The sequence below is a fragment of the Columba livia genome, chromosome 1 (genome assembly GCF_036013475.1).
Source record: "Columba livia isolate bColLiv1 breed racing homer chromosome 1, bColLiv1.pat.W.v2, whole genome shotgun sequence".
In the NCBI taxonomy this organism is placed as follows: domain Eukaryota; kingdom Metazoa; phylum Chordata; class Aves; order Columbiformes; family Columbidae; genus Columba; species Columba livia.
The window spans coordinates 58076578-58089428 of NC_088602.1; the positions used below are offsets into that span (position 1 = coordinate 58076578).

Sequence of the window (12851 nt, forward strand, 5' to 3'; positions counted from 1 at the left end):
ATTTTCATTTCCTCAGTCTGTATCATTAGCCACACTGCATTTGCTACTGTAGTCAACATCCCCATATTAATTTTGTTTTGGACTGTCTGTAAACTATCTTTAATCTTAACTGCTTTTTGCTGCTTGGTGAAATCACTTTTTTCCTCATTTTCTTTTTATTTGGATGATGAAAGCACATTTTAGTACATTCAGTACATTTTGTAAGCTCTGACCCTGCCTAACATTTTCTGTTCTCACTTTCTCCATATATTTTCTGACATCTGACAGTTTTTCTTGCATATTAGTTTCATTTTACACCCTACAAGATTTCTGCATACTACAGATATACCCTCTGAGGTGACCGCTCGTCTAGTTAGAAATTGAGCCCTTTCTTATAAAAGGTTTTTCCACATGTTTGATGTTGCAAGCTTTTCACAGCCCACAGCCACAGTCCTTTTCTTAAAGGAATTCTAGCACTTCCTTGCGTCTTCATTTTTTCTCTTATTTTTCTGATTTTTTAGAGTGAAATTCTGATTTATGTTTAGCATTTATTGATGTTACACCCATTTTTTAAAAAAATGGAATGAATGTATTTTCACTTACTCTAAGATATACCTTTATTGACCAACTATTGACCAACTATTTAGCAGGTCTTGTAGCTCCATTTTCTTGTGTCACATCTTCTGATACCTGGACATACAACTTAGAAGAATATATTTTCTAGAAAGTTACAGCATCACCTCACAGCTTTCACAGTGATATTTCCTCCTTGTTTACTCTTTCACAATATTATTTGCTTTCTAAATAATACAGAAATTTATATGCAAAAAAGGGATCCTACAAAAACCTTTCTGAAAGGAATTTTATACTAATTAGAAATTTTTTTGTACCCTCTCTAATTTTCTTACAGCCTATCACATACTTCATTTATAGTTCATCACATCACTAGTTTTGCCATGAGGAAGACCATAAGATTGGTACATGTGGATGTAGGAAATAAGCAAGAAGAGGATTACTATGTCAAACTGACTTGCAGATCTACTGCATCATCTATGTGACAGGGAAGATACAGTGAATTGTATAAGCTATTGCAGGCAGCTTTTTTACTCTTCAATATAGTCCTCTCACCCAATGCTGGGGTGCATTATTGCCATTGCTTTACAAATTAAAATATATCGGCAAATTTAGGATATTTTAAGGGGGTGATCAATTTGAAAATCATTAATACAATCTTACAAGTTCATATTAGTTAAATTCCTTATAGTCGAATTCCTTATAGTCACTTTTATTTGCATGCAAGAGGTCTTCCATTGTTTGTCTCAGTTTAATTTCACTAATAGCAGTTTTTTGTATTTTCTTGTTAAACAAAGCCAAGAAACTGCTCTGTATGACTAGTCTCATGGAAGTCGTCTATTCATTTTCTTTAAGCAGGCTGTATGAATTTCAAACAAAGTTGTTTTTTTCCTTTATGCACCATAACTTAGATTAATGCATCTCTAACAGAGAGGTTGGCTCTGCTGGACCGTCAGTACTAACCAGCAGTGGCTTCTGCCTTCCTCTGTCATTTCAACACGAGAACAGGAAAATCAGTCCTCCTATTATTAGAGCATCTTTTCTTCACCAGCAGACATCAAACTGTTGAATCATTATAGTGCCCATCATGGAAAATGCAGTCATTGTGATACATATCCTTGAAAGGAAGGAAAATATAGGGAATTGGTTATGGTTTGTCTTTAGTTTTTTGAGCTACCCTATGACTTATCACCATTTTCTGGAAGAGCTTATACTGTTTGTCAGTGGAGCAAAGTAATCACAAGAGCAGGTTTTTATTATATATTTTATACCCTACTTTTTTTTCTCCTTTTCCTTTCCCTTTCCCTTTCCCTTTCCCTTTCCCTTTATTCAGCAATTTTAAAGGTAGCAACTCCTATTTTAAAGCAAGAACTAACCCAAATCTCCCATATGTTTTTGAACCATGTTTTTTTCAGCTATTGAAATGTATATTGTCTTAGGACCGTACTGGGATTCAAACAAAATTTTATTGAGCAACAAAAGATACTCCTCTTTCTCATTAAAATTTTTTTATTACAATAGTTATTTAAATTCCTTCTTATTGGCAGCAGACTGGGTTCGTGTTTTCAGACAGTTGACTCTAACTGCAGGCAACACATGCATTTAAAATAGACTGCAATAAGATTCTATTTTTGAGACGTAGTGATTAGAAGAGAATCTTATTCTGTCAATCAGATATACATTCGAATGGTACTTATCTTAAAATTGAATATTTTAGTTTAAAATATTTGCAATTTCTTTCACATTTATGACCTAAAATTGTAAAGGAATTTTAAAGAATTAAGTGAGAGAAATTTGCACCTGCAATTTAATTCGGAACAGGATATTTAACGTACAACACAAATAGTGTAAATTGCCAATTCATCTGCATATTTGGGTATTTTAAAAGGAAACTAAAGAACTTTTAAAAACAAATTTTCCTTACTTTTGTAATTCTTCATGATATTAAATATATTACAGATTTTAAACAACGTATTATTCAACTGATAGAAGCCTAGCATACCATGTCCTAATAGGCTGAGCAGTCACATTGGTTCTTTAAGATACTTCACACTTGGCAAATAATCATAAGTAAATACAGTTCTATGAGTATAAAGACATGCTACAGTGCCAATATTTTGTCAATATGTAAAGAGAAAATTCAGTTTTGCAGCATCAGTCAAGCAGAATCTAAGCGTGTGGGAGAGGGCTGGAGGAACCAGTAGCCAGAGGAGGCTTCGAGAAAAAGAACTTGCATCTTTCAGTAGGGGCTGTTGCATGAGTAACTTGCTGCTTGTGCTGTAGTTTGATCTCTCCATGTTTCTTCACAGGGCGTGTATCATAACAGCTAATCCTGGATCCTTGGGCTGCAGTTGGAGTTTTTTTGTGTTAATAATAGTTAATGGTAGACAAATATGGGAATGAGAAAGACATGAAAGAAGAAAGCCCGTTGTTCATACAGGATGTTTTGGTTCTTTATTCCTTCTTAAAATAAGCATTCGTATGTAGACCTACCAAAATCACACAGATTAGATTTCAAAGCCATGGTGAGAGGGCTGGCTCTGTTTAGCCTGGAGAAGAGAAGGTTGAGAGGGGATCTTATCAATGTTTATAAATATCTCAAGGGTGGATGTCAGGAGGATGGGACCAGACTCCTTTCATTGGTGCCCAATGATAGGGTGAGGGGCAACAGGCACAGACTGAAGCACAGGAGGTTCCATCTAAACATGAGGAGAAACTTCTCTACTTTGAGGGTGCCAGAGCACTGGAACAGGCTGCCCAGAGAGGCTGTGGAGTCTCCTTCTCTGGAGGCATTCAAGACCTGCCTGGACACATTCCTGTGTGACCTGCTCTGTGTGAACCTGCTTTAGCAGGCGGTTTGGACTAGTTGATCTCCAGAGATCCCTTCCAACCCCAACCATTCTGTGATTTTGTGTCTCCTCATATTTACGGTCATATTTATTAATTTATATTTTTAACTGCATATGAGCTATATTAGGTGAATCTGTTAATCATATTAATTTAAAACTGTAATTGATTGAATCTATTTTAAAAACTGGATTAGAAAAATACCACTTTCTGAATGAAAAAAAAAGGACTTGACACACTCTTCCCTTCCATTGCTAGGCCATGGCAAGTGTGACTGTGGGAAGTGCAAATGTGATGAAGGCTGGTATGGTGAAGCTTGTCAGTATCCAACTACTTGCAATCTTACGCGGAAGAAAAGCAATGAAATGTGTAAGAATTCTCAAGATATCATCTGTTCTGGTGCAGGTAAGATGTTTTTTATTGCTTTTGATGGCTTGATGCTCTTCCTGTGTTATCTTGAGAATCACTGTAGTTTCTTTTCTAATTAGGAATTTTTTAGAGTATGCTTAAAGAGACTGAGAAAGAACTGTATGTGTACCAAAAGGCTTAATTTTCCTATAGGCCTCTTCCTGTGCATATGATGTACACTGATTCAGAATGTCTACTTTAGTACTCTAACCATAGCTATTTTAGGTTGATGAAGCTGCAGCTGTGTAATTTATTTTGCCTATCAAAAGGTTGTGGTAATGGCATTAGCACAGAAAGCAATGTATTTTTTTTGCTTGTGTGTTTATAGCATGCAGAAATGACATTTGCAAATATATTTCCAGGACATTTATAAACTGTATAATTTTTGAGATGCTTTGGAGTTGTAACAATGATTATTAAAGAGAGTTGTGGAAGATCTGCTGAATCATTTTAATGGGGTACTTCCATTTTCACTTGTAATGGTGAAATGTAAAATGGTTCCTGCAAACTAGTTGTGTAATATCCTCATAAACCTTCTATTTTGGAGGACTTTCATGTCAATAACAATGTTTGCTAGAATATGTATGGATGTAAAATGAAGAGTTTGAGTCTTGTGAATTAAGTTCCCCTTTTTTTTTTTTTTAAATCTATACTTGCTGTCATATTGACGCCAGTGGCTGCTAAAACAGCTTGTTCGAGCCCTATGATCACAGGGACCCAGTTAACACGGTATTGCAAAAGTTTCTACCCTTACAATTTTAATAAGTGATAGAAGTAGGGAAAATGGATGCTTTATACACTGGCATGGTAATACATTTATTTCTAATAGATTTTATAGTATTTTTGGTTTTTTGACTGTGTAACTCCTTAATATATTTGTTTATGGCTGTTATATGTTATCATGCATTATTTTCCAAACTAGAAAATACTCAAAAGGAGAAGAATGAGGCACAAGGCAGTTGTTTGCTTTCCCCTGGCAACTGCACTCCAGGCCAGATAGACTCTCTGAGGGAAAAGAGAGAATTCTTCCTATCCTGGGAGCAACAAAACCAGCTTTTTTTTGTTTGGGAGGGTGGGTGATGGAGAGAGGTAGCCCTGAGGTGAGGGGGCAACCCTACTCAAAAAAACTAAGAAGCAAATGTGCCACCAGAGCAGAGGTGGCAGAAGAGAAACTGGGTTACAAACCCATTTCCATCCTTTGCATGTCTCTCTTTTCCTCACGTCAGAAACTTTTCTGTTGTGGTTTATGTTGTGAAAGTCCTGGGAGTACTTATGTTGAGGAAGAATTTCAGGCAGATCCCTGCCATCAAATCGCTTGCCAGTCCAACATGGGAAAAACCCGTCCTACTTGTGACAAATCAGCAAGTGTCTTTATTAAATCTCTTATCTTTCTTAAAAGATATAATCTTTCCTGAGACATCACCCACAAACTGAGGAAAAACTTAGATTGGGTCAAAGTCCTGAAATAACAAAATATTATTACAGAGGTGCCTACAAGTCTTCAAATGAATGAAATAACTTGTAATGTGGACATCAATATGACTGGAAAAAAAGAAGCTATTTGTGGGCAAGCAGCAAGAAGCTGGTGAAAACAATATCAAAGTGTGAATAAAGTGTACTACCAAGAGTTTTAGTAAATACCACAACATTTGTTGTTAAATGCTTTAACATGCTATAGAATTATTGATGTATGCTATTATAATACTTATGGTTTGTTTAATAATGCTATGAATGTATTTCTCCACAATTAGCTTTTTTTTTTTTTTTTTTTTTTGTATTATTAATGTATTGCTGTGGTAATTGCTTTCTAGATTGTTTTTTCCTGACATCTGATCATAAGTTCTTCATGCAGATGTTCCTCATCAGTGTTTCCTTGCTTTGATACCTGGCTTTTTCTCCAAGGCTGTACTTTCAAAATCTTAATCGTCAGATGATAACTGTAGAAAAGGAACTGGAGACCAGAGTGCAAAGGAACAAAGTTAGGTGGACAGATTTTCTGGTTATTGGTAGCCATGTCCTGTTACTCTCCTGTAACAGGCAGAACTGGACAAAACTAGGCTTCATTCTTGAGAAGATGATGAAGTTTTCTTGTTTCAGTAGGCAGAAGATATAATTTCCAAAGCTGGAGTCATACCTCAGCTGTATGAAGTCAGACAACTGTAGGAGTGAATTTTTCTTAGGAAAAGATGATGCTGCTGATTAAGAAACAACCACCTGAATGTTGCATCTGTTTACAGTTAAGATTAGGCATTTTTTTGATATGGATTGTTTCTGTGTCTGTCTTTATTTGGCTGGATGATTATTAGATTTCAGACTTTTCAGAAATAAAATATGTACCATCTACCATCTCTGATGAACTAGTGAAACTGTTTCCATAAACTGCAGTCATTGAGTGCTGTCTTAAATGTTTACAGGCACATGTCAGTGTGGCAGGTGTAAATGTGCAGTCTCAGAAGGAAATGGACTGGTCTATGGTAAATTTTGTGAATGTGATGACAGAGAATGCATAGATGATGAGACTGAAGAGATTTGTTCAGGTATGTATTTTAGTGAGTACAAGAAGAATTGTGAAGATGAATACAGGGTGTTGTAAGATCATTTACTTGTATGGACCTACAAAATCTCTTTACTGAATGTATGACTTGAAATATAGGTAACTATATCTGTGAGAAATTAGCTTGCAAATTGGAAGTGGGAATTTCAGATAAAAAAATGAGCTAAGCAGAAAGTTAAAGAATGAACAAATCCTGTGACATCCTTCTCTTTTTGGGAGAATTGCAAACAGGATTATACAAGGTAATTCACTAAGGCAATTCATAGCTTAGTGTGTCTGTCTTTGGTGGGATATAAGGAATGCAAATGTTTTGGCACAAATGGAGGACATAGGAAAAAAAAAAGAAGAAAAAAGAAAAATAGATTCTTAAGAATTTTGGCAAAGAAGCAAAAATTAAAGACAACAAGAGTAAATGCAGGGTGAGAACTCTGAAGCAATTCAGGAGATAAAAAGGGAAAGGAATGAATGAAGAAAAAATTCATCTGTGGTAAGAAAGGCAAAAGAATATGATGGAGTGAACTCTGCTGATAGACAGAAAAGCAACCAAAGTTCAATCTGTGCTTTCATTTCATTATAAGAAAGGAATTTGACAATTAGATACTGTGTAATACACACCCTTCATGGCATTATAAATGTTCTTGCCTATATTACTAGGGAGGCAAATTCTTCAGTTAGAAGGTGCTACAAATATTTTTCAAGCTGTACACGTACATACTGTGTCTGCATGCATACAGGAGGATTCAGAACCGCTCTTAAACTATTCATACTCTGATTAGTGTGTATAATAGTGTGTAGTCTGCATGTGTATGTGTATTAAGAGAGTACTTGTGTAAAATAGCTTTATCTTTGTCCTTACACAGAGAACAAAATAAATTCTGTTTATTTAAGATGCTTTGAAGGAAAAAATAACATTATTTTTTACAGGAATAGACAGGGATTTTAAATTAGAGTAAACAAATGGTCCTCTGAGTCCAAATCCAGGAGTAGACTATAATATTTCCAGTAATTGCCTAAAATAAAATTAGTGGAGGGCAATAATTTGTATGTACCAATGATCCAATTTATATTAATTTTCTTGCAAAATTTTCTTACAAATGGTACCAAATATGATAAAAATTTAACATTCGTTTAGCTCCAGTAAATTATCCTTCTGCTATTTTCAGATTTTTCCCTCACTTGTGTTACTGCTGATTTTTATCATTATCTTTTTCTTAGCTTTTATTTCCCCTTGTTTCATCCAATGGTGCCATATTCCAAAACAGACCAGATGCATCTCTGTAAAGAAACTAGGTTTATGTGAATGCAGAAATCAAAGGATGCTGAAAGAAAGGGACACAAAGGATAATATTTTCCAGTCTCTGAGGTCTGTGATAAACCAGTATAAAAAGCTCTGATACCTTATGTAAAGTTTGCAGCCTTCTGCAGTAAATATAAACTAATGGTGAGCTTGACTTGGTTAGGTTGTTGTAATCTAAAAAGCTTATGCACGTAGTTTTTCAGTGTTAGACGTTGCTTTACTTTCCAAGAGACCTCTGCAGTACATAACCATATGTTGAACCAGGCCTTATGCAGAAAAAATGGACAGCATATGACCTGAAGGTGGAAGGTACATAATTTAATCACAGAAAAAGCAGATTCTATGCTCCTGTCTGGTTATGACTTCCTTCTCCCATCTCGATGTCTCCTCTGATACTCCTCTATCTTTCCTTCCACATGTTTCCCACCACAGGAATCCTTTAGGTTTATTTATGAAGTATAGGTTGATTTATGAAGCAAGAAAGCTATTAATAGCAATGGCCCCTGGATGCTCTCCGCAGACACAGTGAACCTAAACAGTGCTTGGTGTATTTTCCCAGTTTGTGTGGCACCAGCTTGGTTGCTACATACACTTTATTGCCCATGAAGGTATAGACAGATTTTGAAGATTTTCTTTGTCTGCAGAGAAAGCCAACTCAGGAGGATGAAACTAGTGAAAAAACAAAATATTCCTTTTATGCACGTGTTTCTAAAGCCTGCAGCTGTGAGCTGGGATTTTATCCTGGAAAAGCATACGATGTTGTGCTAAGATATGGATATCACACATTTTAATCTTTTCACAAAGGCACTGCATTTTTTTAAGCAATTCACTTCCTAGGTAGGGCAGAGTTACAAAGATGTATCAAGCTTTTCAAGCCTCAGTTGGATTTTTATCAGTCAGTTTACTGTATCACTTTTTATTTGGGCTTACATAAACTTTGGAATTGAGTTACAGCTTATTTTTAATAAACATCATGGCTTCTAGCAAATTAAATTCTGATCCTGTTATTTTTCATCTAAGGCTTTTTTTTGCTCTAATGAAGTGATTTTGTCTTCAGTCATGGACAAGAGGTAGTGGCAAATTGTGTAGTTTAATTAATATTTGTTTTGGAACTATACAAGTGTGAGTGAAGAATGAGGTAGTGATGTTTTAATCTGCAAAAGTTGCCAGTAGACTAAATTTCTTTACTCCTTCACCATTGTCCCTTTTATTTCTTGTCCACTGTTCAGTAACAACCTTCTGGTAAAAAGCAATATTTCAGACTGGTTTTATTGTTTAGTAAGACTGTATTTTTACCTTCTGTTATTTTTTTCACATGTAACCAAACAACTATAATGAAAATTCCAAATGGAATTGTAAAAACAGGAAAAAAAAATATTCCACAGGTCTAAATTCACACTCTTGGTAGTTAGGGATACGAGTAGACTCTGATAATCAATCAGGTCTACTAAGCTTAACATACCTAGAGGGAAACACGGAGGAGGTCATAGAATCATAAAATTGTTTAGGTTGGAAGAGACCTTTAAGATCGAGTCCAACTCTTAACCTAACACTGCCAAGTCCACCACTAAAACCATGTCCTCCATTTACACGTCTTTCAAACACCTCCAGGGATGGTGACTCCACCACTTCCCTGGGCAGCCTGTTCCAATGCCTGACAACCCTTTTGGTGAAGAAATTTTTCCTAATATCCAATCTAAACCTCTCCTTGCACAACTTGAGGCCATTTCCTTTCATCCTATCACTTGTTACCTGGGAAAAGAGACCAACAGCCTCCTTGCTATAACCTCCTTTTAGGTAGCTGTAGAGAGTCATAAAGTCTTCCCTTACCCTCCTTGTGATCCTTCTAGTAAGGAATTAGCTTTTGGCTTTAAGATTAGTAAGAGCTGCAGCTACTTAATTTAAATGCTTTGTGCCATTGAAGCACATGGCGGAAGTACCTTAGTGAATCAAAATGTTCAGGAGCTGGTTTCATCAAGCCTCAGATGACTCAACTGTCCTCTGCTGGGATTATCTGTGGTGTCAAGAGCACACAATGCTTTATTAGACATGCTGAGTATGGTGGGCAAGTGTGTCCTACTGTAGCATTTAAAGCTATTGCATTTACCATCTTTGAAATTTACCTATAAAGTTTCAAAATTTAAGCTGACAAATATAAAAATATTGATGTTATTTTCTTGGTGTTTACTGAATAAATTTAATCTGCAGTTAAAGGAAAATGTGTTCTAAAACAGACTCAGGGAAAAGTATAGTTCAAATAGCCTTTGTCTTTATGTAGGCCTATACATTTTTTCTATTCTGAGTCTAACACTAGAAGTTTTTAAAAGTAAAGATCAAAACAGTTAAATTGTTAATGCCTTTTAAAAACTTGCCACTTTCTCACTGTATAAAATTTGTTTTGGGTTAAGGCCATGGAAAGTGTTACTGTGGAAACTGTTACTGTGAGGCTGGTTGGCATGGAGATAAATGTGAATTCCAGTGTGACATCACCCCCTGGGAGATCAAGAAAAGATGCACATCTCCAGATGGCAAAATCTGCAGCAACAGAGGTGTGTCATTCACACGTTCCTTCTACACATCTTTATGTATCTTGCTTTTCTTTTACAATATGCACTTTCTGCACTAGGACATAGGTTGTGTTTACTGATAGTTTCTAGTTCTCATTTATTTCAAATATGGATATTTATTTCCAAGTGAGTGGGTAGATACTTGTGTTTAGGTGTAACCTTACATGTATCCACTCCTGGGTTTGGATTAATCTGACCCAAGTTGTTCTCATCCTTCATTTTTGTGGTAAGACTGAGCGGGATAATGTGTCAGTGCATGTTTGGTGAGAGACCTATACCACAAAATAAAAGTATTAGCAGATTTTTGACTTTGAACGGATTGGTGCTCTCAGGCCAACAGGACCATACACCAGTTTATTCTTAAAGAAGACCGAGGACCCACAATTTGATAGGGAAAATGAAAACACAAAGCTTTTAGTTTCCACTGCAACTTGTAAAAAACATTAAGAAGTGTTCAGTATCAATGCCATGGAATGCATATGGAACTGGAAAGATAGATTTCACACAATATTTCTAACTACATGAGGTTTTATTTGCACAAAGTCTCAGAACTCAAATTTTACCTTATACTTGTGTATAATTTTAGCATTAAAAAAGAAAAAAACCCCACAAAATAAAATTCCTTTTCACTAGCTTCTATGTTTGGCTTCACTGAACAAAGAGTTAAAAAAATAGGGTTTTTTTGGCAATAATACAGAATAATTCAGTAGAACATAAATGCAAGTCACATAGATATCTCTCTTAAAAAATATCTCTATGACAAACCTGCTATAGTGTGAACATCTAATTATCCCGAGAGCATTTTGAAAATTCTCTTATCTTAATTATGAGGAAATTGAAAGATTCGGTCAAATACAGAGATCATGTAGGCTCATTTAGTCTTGGGACCTCAACAGTAAAAAATTTTCTGTAATTCCGAACAGAATAAATATGGAAGTGGCTTCAGATTAGATGCTTTGGTTGCATGGAGAAAGTGATTTCTTGTCAAATAATTAATTGTCAAAGCCATTTCTTGTTCAAATTAGAATTTTTAATGTATTTCTTTAAATTTACATTGTAATGGAAGGAAATTAGTATAAATAGTATATCTGATATTCTGAATAACTACAAACTCCTAAACAAAGATACATTAATGGGATACTTATATTTTTTTTACCTTTACTGTATTTCTGTGTTTATCCACATTAAAATTATATATTCTTTCATCTACCTAAAGTTGCTTTCCAACACAGTATCTCTACTCTCCTTAGTCCTATTTATCCAGTTTTCTGTGGTTTACATCTTGTGATAGAGGAGTAGTTCATCTTGTCAGTCTGGAACCTTCTAAAAATTAAATATTGAGGCCAACCTTGCTGTGCAGTCTCCTTCAGTGCTAAGATGGGTAAATTGTTTCTATCTTTCCACCAACTGTCCAGTCAACCAGCTGAGACCAGCAAGCTTTTGATTTTTGTAAACTTTGGTGAGATGGTATTTTGCAGTGCAGTATCCAGGACAGCTGATCCAAATTCACTTTGAATTTGTTTCTGGGAGGATTAATCACTCTCCAGAGGCATCTGCATGTTTTATTTTGTTGTTGCTGTTTGTTTGTTGTTAGGATCTTCTCCTTCAGTAATGTCACCGTATTGTGAAAGTATCAATAATCAGGTGCAAATTTCTTGAGGGCTGTCTTAAAGGCTTTAGCACAAATCAAACATGGCAGCATCTCTTCCTGCTTTATGTAACTGTCACGCATGCACAATTGTGCAGACCTTCTCTTTCCAGAGAATGTGCCCACATCTATATGTACTCTTTAGTCACCCTGTCTTCTTGTCCTCAAATGCATTATGTTGATCAGAGTAATCTGAATAAGAAGACAGAGGCTTTGGTGGAGCAGCAGCAGGTGAAGCTGCTCTCCAGGAAATGAACTGCATGCATCTGTACGGTTTGGCTGCTGCATTGTGCCCTTTGGCATCCCAGAAAAAGTAGTGAGTGTACGGTCCTGAGGCATATTTGGACTTCTGAATAAGGACTTTGTTCTGACTTTCCCTAAGTAAATAGTATGCATATTATCTTTATATTGGTAAGGTTGTGCCCAATTACTCTCACTGTCATATATCACATTTCCCTTCTTATTGTAAACATCAGGGCGTAGCCCTGAAAATTGACTTGGGAGAAGTGAAAAAGTATCATTTTCATGTACATTTGTGCTGATGTTCTTCTTAGGTAAAGAGCGACCTCCTAGGCATTTTCAACTGGATTGGAATTTGGATTTCCTTCCAGTTTAAATGTTTATGCTTTTACAATCATTAATTATCAACTCTGCCCAAGCCCAAGTAATTTAAACAGCATTGATTTTTACTGTCATTAGTGTCAGAGCAAATTACTGTTGACATCAAAGATCTGTGACTGTTTTATGCACTGCATTATTCTTTTGTTTCCTAACAAGGCTCAACAGCAAAAAGAAACTTGATAAGTAAGCCAACTTGTTTGTATAAAGTATTACTACTAAATCATTATAGAAGCTTTAAGTCACAGGAGATGAGCATACGCTCATGATTAACACTTGCAGCTTTGACATTGCATTCCTGTGAGAGCAGAAAATTCATAAGTGTAAATTTCTGTAGTCAAACTACTATTACTCTAAATT

At 35.7% G+C, this 12851-nt stretch overlaps 1 protein-coding gene across 1 annotated transcript in view; it reads left to right on the forward strand.

The window, feature by feature from the left end:
- The window catches only part of ITGBL1 (integrin subunit beta like 1), a 142477-nt gene that overhangs the window by 56668 nt on the left and 72958 nt on the right, over positions 1 to 12851 (forward strand). Inside the window, exons 3-5 of the mRNA XM_021280694.2 lie at positions 3658 to 3804; positions 6222 to 6344; positions 10067 to 10207. Coding sequence (XP_021136369.1) covers positions 3658 to 3804; positions 6222 to 6344; positions 10067 to 10207 — 411 coding nt within the window. The remainder of the gene's footprint in view (positions 1 to 3657; positions 3805 to 6221; positions 6345 to 10066; positions 10208 to 12851) is intronic.